Raw genomic sequence first — 18,874 nt, 5'->3', positions numbered from 1 at the left:
TATTGTATCTCTTTGTTATCACTTAAAATCTAACTTTATTTTGTTTTAATCTACACCAGTTAGCTTGGAGTGAAGTAAGTGGGAATCTTAGCTCAGACAGGCTGCTGCACTTCCTCTGCACACTGACAGGGAGACAAACTGCATAATTAATTCATACTGGATGGGGTTCAAACCAGAGCAGAAGAGTATGTCTACGGGGTCCTAGGCTCAGAAGCTGGCGGTTATTGCAGTGGCTGATTAGACAGTCTACACGTAACTACAGCTGGGAGTGTCCTCTACCTTTTGAGTAGAATGGTGGCTGGTGTGTCATAGGGTGGTTCAGTGGTACCCAAGTGGTAGGCAACACACCAGTGGGAAATGGTAACAGCACCTTATATCCAAAAACTATAATTGTTCTGAAAAAAAAAAAAAAAAGGAAAGAACAAGAAGCAGCCAATATGAGTTAGAGTGGGACATGTAATGTTCTAAGGTTAATAAAACCATACAGAAAGTGAAAGGCAACAAAGAGAAAAGGACAGTCATCTACAGCTTGTCAGAAAATAAGGACACAAAAGAATCAATATAATGTGCAAGATTAAGGGACATTAGAAAAAACAGGTCAAACAAATGAGAATGAAATTAATTAAAATCAACAAAGATGTTTGAACAACTGGAACTAATGAGGAACTTGTTTCTGAGAAACATTAACTCAGGACAAAAATTTAGCTGGGTTGATAATGGAAGACTGAAGCAAATACATTAGCAATGGTCCAAAGAAGAAATGACCAATGATTCTATTAATTATAATAACAGATTAACAGTGAACCAAATGATGGGAGGACAACTAAGACAAAACTGATTATTTTTGACAGAAATGAAGAATTTTTGGGCTACAGCCAGATTCTGCCACTCTCATTCACAGTCAGTAGTATCTTACTCTACAAGCAATGCCATCAAATTAACTGGAGTACTTGAAAAGTAGGTATGTGTACTGTGAGTACAGGTGGCAGAATCTGCGTAAATTAGTCTACTATTATAGCCGAACTAGAGAGAAATGAAATGAAAAACGGGGGGCAGAAGGGGAGGTGAGGGGCTTTAAAAATACAAAAGGGGTTTGAAAATTCAAGAAAAGATCATAACACACACTTAAGAGAGAAAAAAATGCATGCTGGAGGTCCAAGCCTATGAACATGCATTCAGTGTAAGTGTTTGTAAATCTGAGCCCTAATACACATAAGCAAAATGTCCGAACACAGATATACCGCAGGAATAAGAAACCTAGACAGTAGTTACGCTAGCACACACTTAGATGAGACAAAGCAAATTACACTTCAGCAAGGAATGAAGTATGGTATCTTTACTGATGCCCTTCTGTTACACAGGTGTCATGTCAAACAGCGAAGTAAAAGCCTCTCTTTTTAATCGTACAGCTGTTCCTGATTTTTTTAAAATATGTCCTTGACAACTCATAAGCAAAAAAACACTGAAAAAATTTGAAAAGGGAAAAAGAAATAAAGTCCATAGGAACCAATATTGAGACAGTGAAAGATCTACTTACATACTTAACTAAGCAACAACTGAGAAAGGGCACATGATAGCAGTCCAAAATATATCCAAAATATATAGGTGCAAAGGAGGAAGGAGAATAATGGAGAACAGAAAATGAGAAGAACCTTAAAACGGAATCATGAAGAACTTCTGTACTGACATTTGATAGCTAAGGAATTGTTTTCAAGGGAGGTGGTAAAATGCCACTATTTAGGGAGACTTGAAATCAAATGGAATCAAAAGAGAAAAAAAAATAACGTGGCACTTGCTAGGCTCTGGATATGACCCAAGAAGTTATTCCATCTCAACAGTCTCACATTCTATATGCAAATCACATCTATCAGTAGATGACAGCTTATTTTTGTGTTCATGGAGGTTATAAAGTTGAAGGACACTGTCAACATAAAGAGATTCCATGGCTTTGTCTGAGGACATATCTTCCCATTTGTTACAAATGCTGCAGTGGAGAAGGACCCAACAAATAAAGGAAAATAACTCCAATGAAGTAAAGAAACTGACAAAACACAGTGTTATCAGTGAACAAAATAAACTGAGACACCTTATGCTTGAACTAAGCACTTCAGTATTCCTCGGAAAGAAGTCTTTACTTGTTCTTATCATTTAAGTCAGTGACATTCAACCTCTTCAGACCGCTGTAACTCCTTTCAGGAGTCCAATTTTTCTTTTGTACCCCCAAGTATTACTATTTGCTTACAAAGACATACAAAAATATAGAAGTATATATAATTTTATATACTATTACTGAAAAATTGCCCTATTTTCTCTCCCTTTTTTTTTTATAATTAATCAACTGAAATTTGAATACTGTACCCACAATACTATAAACAAGTTCTTGTCTGCATGAAATTTTAGTTTGTACTAACTTCACTAGCAGATATTTTAAAATACACCGTATTATAAAACGAAGCAAATATCTGAATGAATTGATGAACCCCCTTCAAACACCTTTGTGTATCCTGGCTGAAAATCACAGATTCAAGTTAAAATTAATGCTTTCTACTTCTTAATTAATGCTTCTGTTCTCTCCTTTTAGGAGAGACTCCACACTTTTTCTAGTAAAGAATATCCAGCTATAAGAAGTACAACTGAGAGTCAAGCAATCTTAATTTTCTTTGACATTCCACCTCAAAATTGTTCACCATTTTCCTTCAATCCAAATGTATGTATTTAACAAAATAAAAGCACAAAAGAAGAAATATATGTACGTAACGCACATTCCTAGTCGTCTTGTGATGTTGCAAAGCCTCATTCCCACATTCACTTTCCCTTCCTTGTCAACCACTGCTGTGTTAGGACCTTTAAAGGGAAAGCTTGGTGGGAAAGGAAGGGCAGGTTTGTCTGTTTTCTTTGGCTGTACAATTCCACAACCTCTGCTGTGTTATCCAAATGATGGTGGTCAATTTTCAGACCATTTAACCTAGATCTGTCCCCCCACCCACAGCATATCATCCCAGTCTTCAGAAAAGAGCTCACCTCGACCTCTAGAGGAACTTCGACCTCGAGGAGCCCCTACCACTGTTCCTCCTCCTCGTCCCGTCAACCGCAGGACAGCAGCACTGTTTACAGACATGGAGAAATTTCTCTGCCAAGAAGAAGAGACAGCCAATGTGAGAGAAACAAACAAATGTACCTTTCCTTACGCTTTTTTGCATAAAAATGATACCTAGTCTGAATCACTGCTATATGTACACTCTGAAATTCAAAATGCTTACAAATCACAAAACCAACCAAAGATATGGGGAAAAAACTGCTGAGATACATGGGGAAGTTACTAAGTGAACACATCAAAAATACCATTGTTCAACATACTTTTCTACGGCCGTGTCTACACTAGCCAAAAACTTGCATGGACATTTCGAAGTTTACTAATGAAGCGCTGAAATACATATTCAGTGCCTCATTAGCATGTGGACGGCTGCAGCACTTCGAAATTGATGTGGCTTGCTCCCACGCGGCTCGTCCACACAGTGCTCCTTTTCGAAAGGACCCCACCTACTTCGAAGTCCCCTTATTCCTATGAGCAGATGGGAATAAGGGGACTTCGAAGTAGCCAGGGTCCTTTTGAAAAGGAGCCCCATCTGGACGAGCCACGTCAATTTTGAAGTGCCGCGGCCGCCCACATGCTATTGAGGCACTGGATATGTATTTCAGTGCTTTATTAGTAAACTTCAAAATGGCCATTTGTATGGCCATTTCGAAGTTTTTGGCTAGTGCAGACGTAGCCAACTACTTTTAGGCTGTGTCTAGACTAGCCCCCAACTTTGAAGGGGGCCTGGTAATTAGGGTGCTGGGAGATTACTAACAAAGTGCTGCAGTGCATATGCAGCACTTCATTAGACTAAATCTCTCCTGTGGCAATTTCAAAGTGTGAAACTTCAAAGTGCTGGCTTGTGTGTAGCTGCGGGTCAGCCATGGGTACTTCGAAGCGCCCATGCTACTTCAGAGTCCCTTTATCTGCAGCTACACACAAACCAACACTGCGAAGTTTCAAACATCATTAGGCTAAATCTCCCCTGCGGCAACTTAGAAGTGCTGCATATGCACCGCAGCCCCTCATTAGTAATCTCCCAACATGCTAATTACCACGCCCCCTTCGAAGTTGGGGGCTAGTCGAGACACAGCCTTAATGTTCCTCTCTCCCCTCTTTCTGGAAGATACAAGAATGCCTGCACAGTCACTTCTCTGAAGAGGAAAGGATAGTGGTATCAGCTAAGATACTAGGGTTAAAGAGAGCCAGAGAACCAGGTGGACACACTGAGGACAGATCCATGCCAGTCATGCCAGTGAAGTCACCATACAATGGGCTGTGTGACAAAGTTTTACGCCAGATTTTAAAAAAGTGACTTTCCTGCAATTCTTATTCTCAAAAATATGCTCCTACTACTGTCTCCCAGATCCCTGCATATGACTGACTGGAACTTCAATAAAGACATAGTTAACGGAGCCAACTTACAAAGGTAAGTAATATGTGCCTACTTACTGATGAAGTGCTTCAATACTATCTCAAAACCAATTCATTTTTAAAGCAAGACCTTAACATACTGTCTCCTCTGGTCTGCAGGAATGGGGATGATGCTTGAGAGGGAATCTGTTACAACTACTGTTCTTCTGAATAATAATTAAAAAGTCTAAACTTCTTCCAAAGGTATACTAACAGCAATAAACCACTTTCTGAAGTCACGAATCAGCCCACTTTTAACCAAAAAGTTCTAGTAACAGAAAAAATAGTAACAAATTTCCTAAGCAACAGGCCTTAAGTATAACGAAAACAAGAAAAACAATCTTTATTGAGAGGAAAAAAAATTTTAGATAGAACTAGCTACAGAGAAACCCCCAAAATGAAAATTAAACATATTCATAACCTTAGTCAATTTCACTCTGCTACTATCTGGAAATGATAAAAGCAGCTGCAACGTATTCTAGCTGTAGAATATTTCCCCAAAAGAGAGAGGAGAGTTTAAAGTTAAAGTAGTAGTAACCTGTCTCTAATCACAAACAAAAAGTGAATTAATAGCCACTGGGACAACAATGGTGGGAAATTTTAGAAAGGTCTGCTGTAGAACTCCCCACAGAAGAGAGGCAAATGGTTATACAGTATAAATATAAAAAAGTAGTCATATAGCTCAGGAACAGTGGACACAAGAGAACATACGTTGGCCTTCAGCTAGAAGTCATCAACAGTCCTCAGATCCTATTTTTCAGGACTCTTGCTAGCGTCTTGCAGCAAAATAGACCTACTGATGCCCACTCCAAAGCATCAACTTCAGCTCTCACGTAAACCACGCCAAAATGCTCATCCAGAGCTAACATTAGAATAGGTTTATGCTTTAAATTCAAGTGTCCGAGAAGGAACCTGACCAAGACATAGACGTTTTTAGCAGAGCTCAATCTGCCCTTTGCTCATGAAAAGGTGACAGCTCCACTACCTGAAAGACTACATTTGGGAGTTGATAAGACACTTTGCCCACAGGAATCCAAGCACCAAAGCTCAGAAACTTGGGGACCAACGTGTTTGAAGTCAAGCTAACCCTGAAGAGCTCATGTGAAGACTGGGAAACAAATCCACATTCACTAGAAATATTTTTCCTCTCTTAATTGTTTTGGCTAGGACTTTGATGAGAAACGTCTGCCACAACTTCCACTGATCAAATACATTGTGCAAGGACGTAGCAATCTACCAGATTACAGCTGCTAGTTCATCTATGAACTCCTCAGCATTTTCCTTCCTCCTAAGAAGTCAGGGCAGTGGACTAAATCCAGAAAAATAAAGACACTAATCAAGTTTGCCTGCATGCAATTAAATTTCAAATTACAAGCTAGAATTGAAGAGACAAAGAGACATATCATTAAACATCAAAACAGCATCCAAACGAATGATCTCAGTCAAGTAACCAAGATTCCTTTGAAATATCTGGGAACAAAAACTTTACCAGGACTCCTGCGCCAGACAACAAAATTGCTGTGTGGTCCACAAACAACAAAAAAACAGATCAGGCTAGAAGGTAGGGAAGAAAAGAAAAACAAGACTTAAAGCAAGAAAGATGATGAGAGAATTGAAAAGCCACAGAGCAAATAGAGAATGAGAATTCTTACGGAGAGCTCCATTTCCTCAAGGAACTAACTGTAATGTTCCAAAAGTGACAGGCATCCATCAGTACATGGAAACTTAGCACAATATTCAAAACTTGCTACACCTACTCTTAAGAACCAACAACTTCAGAACAGGGATTCTCAGGTTTTTTCCCCACAATTTCACATCCTAACAGACTGCCCTATGGACCAGTGGTTCTGTCATTCATGATTGTCTGGCACCTTTCCTATCCTCCCACTAACACTCACACGTGTATAGGCACTACACAAGGTAAGTAAGCAATCAATTAGGCAACTTCCTAAAATTTTGGACATAAGTGTGAACTTATCTTTTAATCAAGTTAATATCTGGAGACAGGAGAACAGTTAGCACCATAAAATCTGCCAAGTGTTCATAGACCACAGACCACAGTTTGGGACTCTCCATCTCAGACAACTCCACTTGTCTCACAGTAACAAGCTCAGAAGAATTGGGGGAAAAAAATCATAGAAGGGTGTTTTGTTTTTCAAGAAATAATGCCACATCCTCTAGAGGATTAGTCAAGATGAGCATCATCTCCCCTGCATATCTGATCAAAAACTAGGATACTCCTCTCCCTAAGAGATGCAAATCCAAGGACATTAGATTGCTACAAATACATCACTCTTACAGATAAATGGCTTCCAACTGTAAGACAGAGACTGAGAGCCTTCTCAACAGTTTTAAGTATCATATTCCCACCCTGACATCTGAAAATCTCTATTATCTGAACAGAGATGGATGTCATGAGACACAATTCTAGAAACCTGAGCTCTAAGAGATGTGTTTGTGAAGTCACTCTCCTTTGGCTTCCACTGACATGAGCACAAGGAGCTCAGCTACCATGAGAAATAGAAACAGAGGCCATAACGGCAACCCCTTGAAACTCTACTACTAGTGAACAGTTGAGTACCAAGGAAAGTAGTAAAACCATCGAGACCAAAGCAGTAGGTCTGTACTACAGTTGATTCATTTAGAAAGGGATCCTGAAAGCCTCTAACACCAATTATGTAGCCATCTCTAATGTCACAGTTGGTCTCACCATGTACAAGTCACTCAGGAGAGGGTAACTGCAAAGCATCCTCTCCTAGCCCCATTCAACTGCCAAGGCAGTGTCTAGGCTAGCTCCCAACTTCGAAGGGGGCATGGAAATAAGACTGCTGGGTGATTCCTAATGAAGTGCTGTGGTGCATATACAGCAGTTCATTAGGCTAAATCTCTCCCGCAACAAATTCTGTGTAGCCACAGGTATGACACTTCAAAGTTGCCGCGGGGGAGATTTAGCCTAATGAAGTGCTGCATATGCAAAGCGGACAGGGAGCTGAAGACAGGGGAGATTAAGAGGGAGGAGAGCAAGTGAGCCTGCTGCTGAAGAAGCTACCAGGTGAGTGCACTGATCTCTGGGTGAGTGAGCGTGTGCTTTAACTCCTGGCATTTGAACTGCCATTTTGATTCCAGGTGGGGGAAGTTTCAGTTTCAGTGGCAGTTGGGCAGTTTAAGAGGGAGTTTGGGAGGGAGCGTGACAGAGAGGACTATAATGGTTAGGAAGACCCGCAACACCTGTGCCAGCACTACTGCTGTCTCCTCCACTTGTGCCTGTAGCCAAACAGACTGCCTGACCATGGATGTTTCTATCCAGATCCTGGTGTGGTTCTGCAAGGACTGTGGCTTGCTGTTCCCACTTACTGATACCCAGGCTGAGGGGAATATTCAGTGTGAAAGGTGCCTGCTGGTGGAATCTCTCAGGCGGCAGGTGGGGGAGCTACAGGTGGAGGTGGCCAGGTTGAGGAGTATCTGACTCCATGAGCAGCTCCTGGATAGTATTCAGGTGGAGACTGCGGAGGTAACTGTCCCAGTGCACACGACGGCTGAAAAACCACTGGAGGAGGTGGACCAGGGTGGACACTGGCAGCTGGTTACTTCTCGCAGCAGGTAGTGTCCCACCCCTGCTCAGAACCCTCCCACCGTGGTACTGGAAAACCATTATGCTGCACTCGATACAGGAGACCAAGAATTACCCCATACAGAAGAGGAGAAGCCTCGTACCCCCCAAGGCTGGGAAGTCTACTGCCACCCCTGCAAGAAGGAAACGTAGAGTAGTGGTGGTTGGAGACTCTCTTCTGAGGGGGATGGAGGCGCCCATCTGTCGCCCTGACATTTCATCTCGGGAGGTGTGCTGCCTGCTGGGGGCCCATAGCCGAGACGTTACGCAGGCATTGTCGAGGATTATCCGGCCCTCTGACTACTATCCCATGCTTCTCATCCATGTGGGCACTAATGATACTGCGAGGTGTGACGCTGAGCAGGTCAAGAGTGACTTCAGGGCTCTGGGGGCACAGGTCAGGGAGTTTGGGGCGCAGGTGGTATTCTCTTCAATCCTACCTGTCAGAGGTAGGGGCCCAGGCAGAGACAGGTGTATCCGACAGGTGAATGCTTGGTTGCGTAGATGGGGTCGCCGGGAAGGCTTTGGTTTCTTTGACCACGGGATCCTTTTCCGGGAAGGACTGCTAGGCAGAGATGGCGTTCACCTTTCGAGGAGGAGGAAGACCATATTCGGACACAGGCTGGCTAACTTAGTGAGGAGGGCTTTAAACTAGGTTCAACGGGGGCAGGGGAGCAAAGCCTGCAGGTAAGTGGAGAGCATGGATACCTGGGAAATGAATTTGAAATGGGAGGGAATATGGGCTACACTGGGAGAGTAAAAAGAGGGCCAGGGCAAAACTGTGAGGCAAGACCAAATCAATGTCTGAGATGCCTATATACAAATGCAAGAAGTATGGGAAATAAACAAGAAGAATTGGAAGTACTAATAAATGAATACAACTATGATATCGTTGGCATCACAGAAGCTTGGTGGGATAATACTCATGACTGGAATGTTGGTATTGAAGGGTACAGCCTGCTTAGGAAGGACAGACAGGGAAAGAAGGGAGGAGGTGTTGCCTTGTATATTAAAAATGTACACACTTGGACAGGGGTGGAGATGGATGTAGAAGATGGATGGGTTGAAAGTCTTTGGGTTAGACTCAGAGGAGTAAAAAACAAGGATGAGGTCCTACTAGGAGTCTACTACAGGCCCCCTAGCCAGGTGGAAGAGGTGGATGAGGCTTTCTTTAAACAGGTAACAAAATCATCCAGGGCCCAGAATTTGGTGGTGATGGGGGACTTCAACTATCCAGGTATATGATGGGAAACTAATACAGCAGGGGGCAGAGCGTCCAATAAATTCTTGGATTGCATTGCAGACAACTTTTTCTTCCAGAAGGTTGAAAAAGCTACCGGGGGGAAGCTGTTCTAGATTTAATTTGAACAAATAGGGAGAAAATTATTGAGAATTTGAAAGTGGAAGGATGCTTGGGTGAAAGTGATCATGAAATCACAGAGTTCACAATTCTAAGGAAGTTTAGAAGGGAAAACAGTACAATCAAGATAATGGATTTCAGGAAGGCAGATTTTGGTAAACTCAGACAGCTGGTAGGTAAGGTCCCATGGGAAGCTAAACTGAGGGGAAAAACGGCTGAGGAGAGTTGGCAGTTTTTCAAAGGGACATTATTAAGGGCCCAAAAGCAAGCTATCCCGCTGAGTAGGAAAGATAGAAAACATGGCAAAAGACCATCTTGGCTTAACCAGGAGATCTTGCATGATCGCAAAATAAAAAAGGAATCGTATAAGAAATGGAAACTAGGACAAATTACAAAGGACGAATATAGGCAAACACCACAAGCATGCAGGAGCAAGATTAGAAAAGCTAAGGCACAAAATGAGCTCAAACTAGCTACAAGCATAAAGGGAAAAAAGAAGGCTTTTTACAAATACATTGGTAACAAGAGGAAGACTAAGGAGAGTGTAGGGCCATTGGTCAGTGAGGAGGGAGAAACAGTAACAGGGAATTTGGAAATGGCAGAGATGTTTAATGATTTCTTTGTTTCGGTCTTCACTGAGAAATCTGAAGGAATGCCTGACATAGAGAATGCTAGTGAAAAAGGGGTAGGTTTAGAAGTTGAAATAAGAAAAGAACAAATTAAAATTTACTTAGAAAAATTAGATGTCTGCAAATCACCAGGGCCTGATGAAATGCACCCTAGAATCCTCAAGGAGCTGACAGAAGAGGTATCTGAGCCTTTAGCAATCATTTCTGCAAAATCGTGGGAGACAGGAGAGATTCCAGAAGACTGGAAAAGGGCAAATATAGTACCCATTTATAAAAAGGGGAACAAGAATAACCCAGGAAACTACAGGCCACTCAGCTTAACTTCTGTGCCAGGAAAGATAATGGAGCAGGTCATTAAAGAAATCATCTGCAAGCATTTGGAAGGTGGTAAGGTGATAGAGAATAGCCAGCATGGTTTTGTTAAAAACAGATCATGTCAAACCAATCTAATAGCTTTCTTTGATAGAGTAACGAGCCTTGTGGATAAGGGAGAAGCGGTGGATGTGGTATACCTAGACTTCAGTAAAGCATTTGACACGGTCTCACATAATATACTTATCAATAAACTACGCAAATACAACTTAGATGGGGCTGCTATAAGGTGGGTGAACAACTGGCTGGATAACCATACCCAGAGAGTAGTTATGAATGGTTTTCAATCCGGCTGGAAAAGTATAACTAGTGGGGTTCCGCAGGGGTCTGTTTTAGGACCGGTTCTGTTCAATATCTTCATTAACAATTTAGATATTGACATAGAAAGTACACTTATTAAGTTTGCAGATGATACCAAGCAGGGAGGGGTTGCAACTTCTTTGGAGCCATAATTCAAAAGGATCCGGATAAACTGGAGAAATGGGCTGAGGTAAACAGGATGAAGTTTAATAAGGACAAATGCAAAGTGCTCCACTTAGGAAGGAACAAATCAGTGTCACACATACAGAATGGGAAAGGACTGCCTAGGAATGAGTACAGCAGAAAGGGATCTAGGGGTTAGAGTGGACCACAAACTAAATATGAGTCAACAGTGTGATGCTGTTGCAAAAGAAGCAAATATGATTCTAGGATGCATTAACAGGTGTGTTTTGAACAAGACACGAGAAGTCATTCTCCCGCTCTACTCTGCGCTGGTTAGGCCTCAGCTGGAGTATTGTGTCCAGTTCTGGGCACCGCAGTTCAGGAAGGATGTGGAGAAATTGGAGAGGTCCAGAGGAGAGCAATGAGAATGATCAAAGGTCCAGAGAACACGACCTATGAAGAAAGGCTGAAAGAATTGGGCTTGTTTAGTTTGGAAAAGAGAAGATTGAGGGGGGACATGATAGCAGTTTTCAGGTATCTAAAAGGGTATCACAAGGCAGAGGGAGGGAGCTTGTTCTTCCTTGCCTCTGAGGATAGAACAAGAGGCAATGGACTGAAATTGCAGCAGGGGAGGTTCAGGTTGGACTTTAGGGAAAAGTTCTTAACTGTCAGGGTGATCAAACACTGGAACGAATTGCCAAGGGAGGTGGTTGAATCTCCATCACTGGAGATATTTAAGAAGAGGTTAGACAGATGGCTTTCGGGGATGGTCTAGAAAGTGCTTGGTTCTGCCATGAGGGCAGGGGGCTAGACTCGATGGCCTCTCGAGGTCCCTTGCAGTCCTACTCTTCTATGATTCTATGATTAGTAATCTCCCAACACCCTAACTACCACGCCCCCTTTGAAGTTAGGGGCTAGTTTAGACACAGCCCAAGACTGACTGACTGACTGACTGACTGACTCATATCTAGAATAAAAGGAAGGAAAATGGCTTCAAAGCATAGTGTTGTTTTAGCAGACAGAGTGAAGTACTATTACTGAGAACAGCGAACACAGTGCCTTCAAGATGACATTGAACTAAATATGGAGGTCACTCACCTGTAACCAGAGTTCTTCAAGATGGACTGTGCATAGCCACACTTACTGGATGTGCCTCTGGTCCAGCTCCGATTGTGGAACTTTTTGATAGCAGTACCCGTTGGAGTGTTTTCATTCCCCCTCCTGCCCCTCCCCTCACTGCTTCTGAATGTTCTGAGGGCAAGCCTATAAAAGGGGATGTGGTATTCTGGCTGCCTCAGATACTTTCAGGGCTTCCTCCAAGACCCACTTTGGTTATAATTAGGACTCTGAGGAAGAGAGAAAGGTGGGCAGGATGCATAAATATATCTCAAAGACCTCTGGTTAAGATGAGTATCCTCCATTTCTTCCTTGAGTGTCCTCTGCATATTCCCATTCATGAGGGTATACTACCCTTTGAAGAAGATGAGACACAGAACCCTAATTAAATGGGGTGCTGTCCTGCAAACTATGCACCAATTCTGGATGCTAAATCCAATTAATACAGTTTTGTAAACGTATGCTAGGAATGCCACACTGTGGCCCTACAGATCTATAAGGGTAAGATGTCTAAGGCATGCCACTGCAGCAGCTTTGGTCCTCACAAACTGTGACCTAATTTGTTTAGGCACAAGGGCAGAAATGAACGTGTAGGCCTCATTAATGCAGAGCCCACCCTATTTTGATAGTGTCCAAGATGTGATGGTTTTGAATTTTTTCCTGTCAACATAGGAAACCAATAGATATGGGGATTTCCTGAATCAAGTTCTGCTTAAAACTAGAAAGGGATCTGTGGCTGTGTAACCTAAGGAATCGGAGGTGGGAAGAGAAGAATTAGAGTATCTGAGGGAAGAGGCCAATAAGGAAGCAGATGTTTAACGGAAAGGTGAAATAAAATGCATTCTACCATTGGCTCAACTGGAGACTCCACCATCTCTGTGATTACTTTGTTGAGGTCTCCACGCAACAAAAGAATCTAATTCCTGTGGAGAAGTTAATCCTCACTCACAAATCTCAGTTCACTTCTTCTTTGTGAATACTGACTTGCTAGTGACATAGCCTCTTGCCAACAGATATGGCTATTACATTAACCTTTGTTGATGGGCAAGAGACCTGAATGTTTAATCTGTGGCAGATATTCTGATATATGCTGAACTGGAGCCATGGTTGGGATTACATTATTACTGCTTGTCCAAACAAATCTCATGCATTTGAGGTTAACATCACTTGATTCTTTCCTACAGTTAATTAAGACGAGACAACAAGCATGCTTCAACTCTATCAAAGTTTATAGTCCAGGTTATCAAATGTGGAGAATATAGTCTGGGCAATAAATTTTTGTTCTGTTAATTCAACACATCTCGAATAAGAAGGAGAGACTGGTAAACTTTTGATAGCCAAAGGTGGTTGGAGAACCACTTAAAAACATTACTTGAGGTCTGTACTATTTTGTGGGGGGGTTTTGCCCCTCCCCTCTTTTTTTAAAAAATAAATCACTAGAGTAGGAGAAGTGAGAGCAAACCACGTAGAAAATCCTACTTTAATCTTTTATGGAATGTGTCACAAGAATTTGCTTACTCATCTGATTCATTTTGCTTAACTGGAAAGACACCACTGAAGTCCATTAGGCTGAGAATCAGCATGACTTAGCAAAAGGTAGTATGGCAAGGGCATGGGTCATTTGATCTCGGGAAACTGTTCTAATTGTTCTTCAGGCAAGGAAGAACCATGGATTGAGTCCAGTATCACCCGAATTAAAATGATCCTATGTGTGGGCATCAATAATGATTTCTCCAAGTTTATCCTGAAGCTTAATTATGCTCCCTGTTCAAAAAGTGATAACACTCAGTGCATTTTTTTCCTGATAATGCTTAGATTAGCCAATCATATACAGATAAGTGCCTTTTGTAAAAACCTGGGTGCAGCAGAAATCACAGACTCTTAGAATTCTAGGGCTGGAAGGGACCTCAGGAGGTCATTTAGTCCAAGGGTAACATCTCCTAACTGGAAGTCATCCTCTCCTACAAGGAAACCAAGATACTTGTTTGTGCCAGTCTCACTGAGATATGGAAATGTGTGTCCTTTAGGTCAAGAGCTTCACGTCAAGTCTTGAGTTGAAAGGCAAGTATTATGCATGCCATGGTCAACATAAAGGAAACAACTTCCTAATGAAGGATTTGAGCTCTCTTAGGTCTAATATACAGAAGGGATGTCCACTCTTCTTTAGAATTAGAAAGTATTTTGAATAAAAAAAAAATCATTTCCCTCTGAATTCCCCTACTACAGCTTTTATGACTCATGTTTCCGGAAGAGAGCGCCTCTGAGGATAATAAGCTTTCAAGGTGGGAGAGAAGTAAACTACGTATCTGCTGTGTACTATTAATAAAATGTGTATGTTACTGGTTCAAGCACCCCAACTACCATGGAAGTTACCAAAGCAGTCTCCAAATGAGGTAGATATGCCTGAAAAATTGATCTCCAATTATCTGGCTTTGTATCAAACTTGAAACCTGGGCCAAAGTTGACACTTCTGTTTCTTTACCCTTGGCACAGGGTTTAAAAGATCTTCTCCTTTCATGCTGCTGCAGTAGTTGTGCCTCCACAAAAAATAAAATGTAAGATGAGGACAGACCGTTGCTTCTGATACCTGAATGCTAGCATACTAGATTTTTTTATGTTGGTATATTCCCAAATTTATGTTTGTACATTTTTTTCATCCTCTCAAGTACCTAACCTGTCCTATTATACAATAACTCATGTCCTTTGAAAGGCAGGTCCACTACTGTAGCCTGGGTTTCTGGAATGAAGCCCAATAAGCTAAACCACTGTTGGCACGGGAAACGTTATTATATTCTGATCTCATAGAGACATTGTTTTGTAAATGAATGCTTATTGATGTTCTCATAAGGTTCAATATTGAATTTAGCATTGTTAGTGAATCCTCCTTAATTTTCAGTATTGTTTTGTTAATGAGATCCTGTTCATTTTCTACACGACCGAATAACTCTACCTTCCTGTAATTTACTTTTTGTTAATAATCTATTGGTACTCGACCTCCTGCTCAATAGGGAATTACCAGAGCGGAATGGCATAAGACCAGTAAGAATTCAGTTTGAGCTGGGGGAGTGGATAAGGGAATTATGAGAAACTCTCCCCTGGTTTGTTGGGAGGGGGTGAACAAAGGAGGGGAGAGGTATAAGTATTGCTCACTGCTTGCTGCAAGGTGTGCAGGCTTTGAGGAGAGATCCCCCTGCACCTTACTTGGCATGCCAAATAAAGATTCTTCTTCCACTCTCGGTGTGTTATTGGGCCAGCGTTGCATAGCGGGCACGAACTGCCACTGTGCCACCTTAAGAAGGAGGCAACACCAGGATTTCTCAATCTTTCTGTCACTAGGGACTAGCTTGCTGCTTCCCTGAATGATCAGTATCAGAGATGTAGCCATGTTAGTCTGTTTCTTCGAGAACAACATAGACTAACATATTTTGGAACTTAAACTTTCGTGGGCAAAGACCCGCTTCATCAGATGCATGACTCGTGACTAATGCATCTGACGAAGCAGGTCTTTGCCCACGAAAGCTTATGCTCCAAAATATCTGTTCGTCTGTAAGGTGCCACAGGACTTCTTCTTGTTCTAAATGATCAGGGAAATCTCAGTCCACAGACCAGTCACTGAGACACAATGATCTAAACTAGACATGTCACAAAGATGGCAAAAAACCAACTGCTCTAGCAGAAACCTTAAAAGCAACAAAGGCCTTCAAACTACTCTTCAGAGATGAGGGCATTAGTCAATTTCCTCAGATCTTCAGAGAAAAAAAAAATCACAAATACTCTTTTCCCAAAGATAGCACTGGTGACATGCTATAACAGCTTGTTAATTTGCCACACTTACACAACACAGAGCAGGAAAGAAAAGTTACTCACCGTAGTAACGGTGGTTCTTTGAGATGTGTCCCCGTGGGTGCTCCACAATAGGTGTCGGGCTTGCCCGGCGCCGCAGATCGGATCTTCAAAGCAGTTTCTGCCGGATCGCGCATGCGCCGGCGCGCGCCGCTCCCTTGCGCACTCCTGGCCATGTGCGCGATCCGGTCCCCGCCAGTTCCTCGACCAACCGCCTCGGGTGCCCCTGCAAAACACTAACAGAGATCCGAAGCGGGGAGGATGGGCGGGCAGTGGAGCACCCACGGGGACACATCTCGAAGAACCACCGTTACTACGGTGAGTAACTTTTCTTTCTTCTTCGAGTGTCCCCGTGGGTGCTGCACAATAGGTGACTACCCAGCAGTAACCCAAGATAGGAGGTGGGTAATCGGATTATGTGCAGCTTGTCCCTGAGAGGACCGCTGCAGAGAGACGGGTATCCTCTTGGAATACCCTGTGAAGGGCGTAATGTTTGGCGAAGGTGTCGTAGGATGACCACGTCGCCGCTCTGCAAATGTCTTTTAACGCAACGCCCTTGAAAAAGCCTGTTGATGCTGCCACCGCCCTAGTGGAATGAGCCCTGGGAGTGGCCGATAAAGGAATCTTTTTGAGCTTGTAGCACATTTTTATGCAGGATACAATGTGCTTTGAGATTCTCTGCGAGGAGAGACCTTCTCCTTTCGATTTGGGAGCGAGGGAGACTAGGAGTCTATCCGTTTTCCGGAAGGACTTGGTCCTGTCTACGTAGAAAGCTAGCGCCCTCCTCACGTCCAGGAGGTGTAGGCGCGCCTCTTCGTTGGAGTTATGAGGCTTTGGATAAAACGAGGGTAGAACAATAGGTTCGTTCATGTGAAACTCGGAAGAAACTTTGGGAACAAAGGCTGGATGCAGCCGTATGGTTACCGCCTCCTTGGAAAACACAGTGCAGGGTGGCGTTGCCATGACTGCCGCGAGCTCGCTCACCCTACGACCTGACGTAATTGCAAGAAGAAAGGTCGTCTTTATTGTAAGGAGGCGGAGGGGAACCGTGGCCAAGGGCTCGAACGGTGGTCCCATTAGCGTGGTAAGCACCAGGTCCAAGTTCCACGAAGGTGGAATCGGTTTCCGAGGGGGGTATAGGTTTACCAACCCTTTGAGGAACCTGGTAACCATAGGGTGGGCGAACACCGTGTGCCCTTCCTCCTCCTGTCTGAACGCCGAGATGGCGGCAAGGTGGACCTTCAACGAGGATAGCGAGAGTCCTCCTCTCTTGAGGTCCAGTAAATACTCTAGTATTGTAGGTATAGGCACCAAAAGGGGAGCCAGCTGTTTGGTAGAACACCAAGCCGTGAAGCGAGTCCATTTTTGCTTGTAGGTCTTCCTGGTGGAAGTCCTCCTGCTACTTTCTAGGATTTGCTGTACTTCCACTGTGCATGTGCTCTCTAGGGAGCTGAGCCATGGATTAACCACGCTTGCAGTTGCAGGCTTTGGGGGTGCGGGTGCACTATGGACCCCTGGGCTTGCGTGAGCAGATCCGGCGCCACCGGAAGAGGCATGGGTGGACAGTCCGACATGCGCAGGAGTAGGGGGAACCATTGTTGTCAATCCCACGTTGGGACTATCAGGATCATCCGGGCCCTTTCCCTCCTGGCTTTCTGCAAGACTTTGTGGATCAGCACTGTGGGAGGAAACGCATAAAGCAGGGGGCCCCTCCACGGGATCGCGAAACGCGTCCCCCAGGGACCCCCATCCCAGTCCTGCCCTGGAGCAGAATCGTGGGTACTTCTTGTTGTGTTGAGTGGCAAACAGGTCTATTTGGGGAAAACCCCATGCGTGGAAAATCGGCCGTAGCAGATCGGGACGGATCTGCCACTCGTGTGTGAGTGCAAAACGCCTGCTCAGCTGGTCTGCCTTCACATTGTGCGCACCCGGAAAGTATGAGGCTTTCAAGATTATATTGTTGGCGATGCACCAGTTCCATAAGCGGATTGCTTCCGCGCATAAGGCACGGGATCGAGCTCCTCCTTGCCTGTTTATATAAAACATGGTGGAGGTATTGTCTGTACTGATCCCGACGACTTTGCCTTGTATGTGGTCTCGAAAGTGTCTGCAGGCGTTGAACACTGCTCTGAGCTCCAGTATATTTATGTGTAGTGACTGTTCCGTGGGTGACCACAGTCCTTGAGTCACCTCTTCGCCCATGTGTGCTCCCCACCCTATGAGGGAGGCATCTGTAGTGAGAAAAACCGATATTTGCGGCTGGTGGAAGGGTACCCCTGTTAGCAGGTTCCTGGGGTTTACCCACCATTGTAGGGATTTGCACACCCCGGCTGTGGGCGACACCACCCTGTGAACGGTGTGTACTGCCGCTTTGTATACGCTCGCCAGCCAGTGCTGCATGCTGCGCATGTGTAACCTGGCGTTCTGTACTACGAACGTCGCCGCTGCCATGTGGCCCAGCAGCTGCAAGCACGTCAAGACCGGCACCGTAGGGCTGAAGGTGATGACCTGCACGAGGGAACCGATGGCCCGAAAGCGAGCCTCTGGTAGATATACTCTCGCTGTAACCGAGTTTATGAGAGCCCCTATGAACTCCATGTCCTGTGTGGGGTCTATTTTTGATTTTGCCAGATTGATAACCAGGCCGAGTGAAGAGAACGTGTTTGCTGTGACGTGTATCATGCGCAGAACCTCCCCCTTCGAGGCCCCTTTGAGCAGGCAGTCCTCCAGATACGGGAAAAGAAATACCCCCTGTCTGTGCAGGTAGGCTGACACCACTGCCAAGGTCTTGGTGAAGACTCTGGGGGCCGAGGAGAGGCCAAACGGTAGGACCTTGTATTGGAAGTGTTCGTTGCTTACCATGAACCGGAGGAATCGCCGGTGAGCCGGATGGATAGTTATGTGGAAGTACGCGTCTTGTAAATCGAGGGCTGCGAACCAGTCTCCATCGTCCAGTGCTGTAAGGATGGAGGCGATTGTGGCCATCCGAAAACGTTGCTTGCGCAGGTACCTGTTGAGGCCGCGAAGGTCTA

At 44.0% G+C, this 18,874-nt stretch overlaps 1 protein-coding gene across 3 annotated transcripts in view; it reads right to left on the bottom strand.

Annotated features, from left to right (window-relative positions):
- Window positions 1-18,874, bottom strand: part of GIGYF2 (GRB10 interacting GYF protein 2) — a 166,707-nt gene that overhangs the window by 104,610 nt on the left and 43,223 nt on the right. For all 3 annotated transcript variants that reach the window (XM_075004672.1, XM_075004673.1, XM_075004675.1), the window contains exon 5: window positions 3,022-3,130. In XM_075004672.1, the coding sequence (XP_074860773.1) occupies window positions 3,022-3,130 (109 nt within the window). The remainder of the gene's footprint in view (window positions 1-3,021; window positions 3,131-18,874) is intronic.

This window comes from Carettochelys insculpta, chromosome 10, assembly GCF_033958435.1.
Source record: "Carettochelys insculpta isolate YL-2023 chromosome 10, ASM3395843v1, whole genome shotgun sequence".
Taxonomy (NCBI): Eukaryota; Metazoa; Chordata; order Testudines; family Carettochelyidae; genus Carettochelys; species Carettochelys insculpta.
Note: the sequence above shows the minus strand (reverse complement) of the source record. Positions and strands in the feature narration are given on the sequence as shown.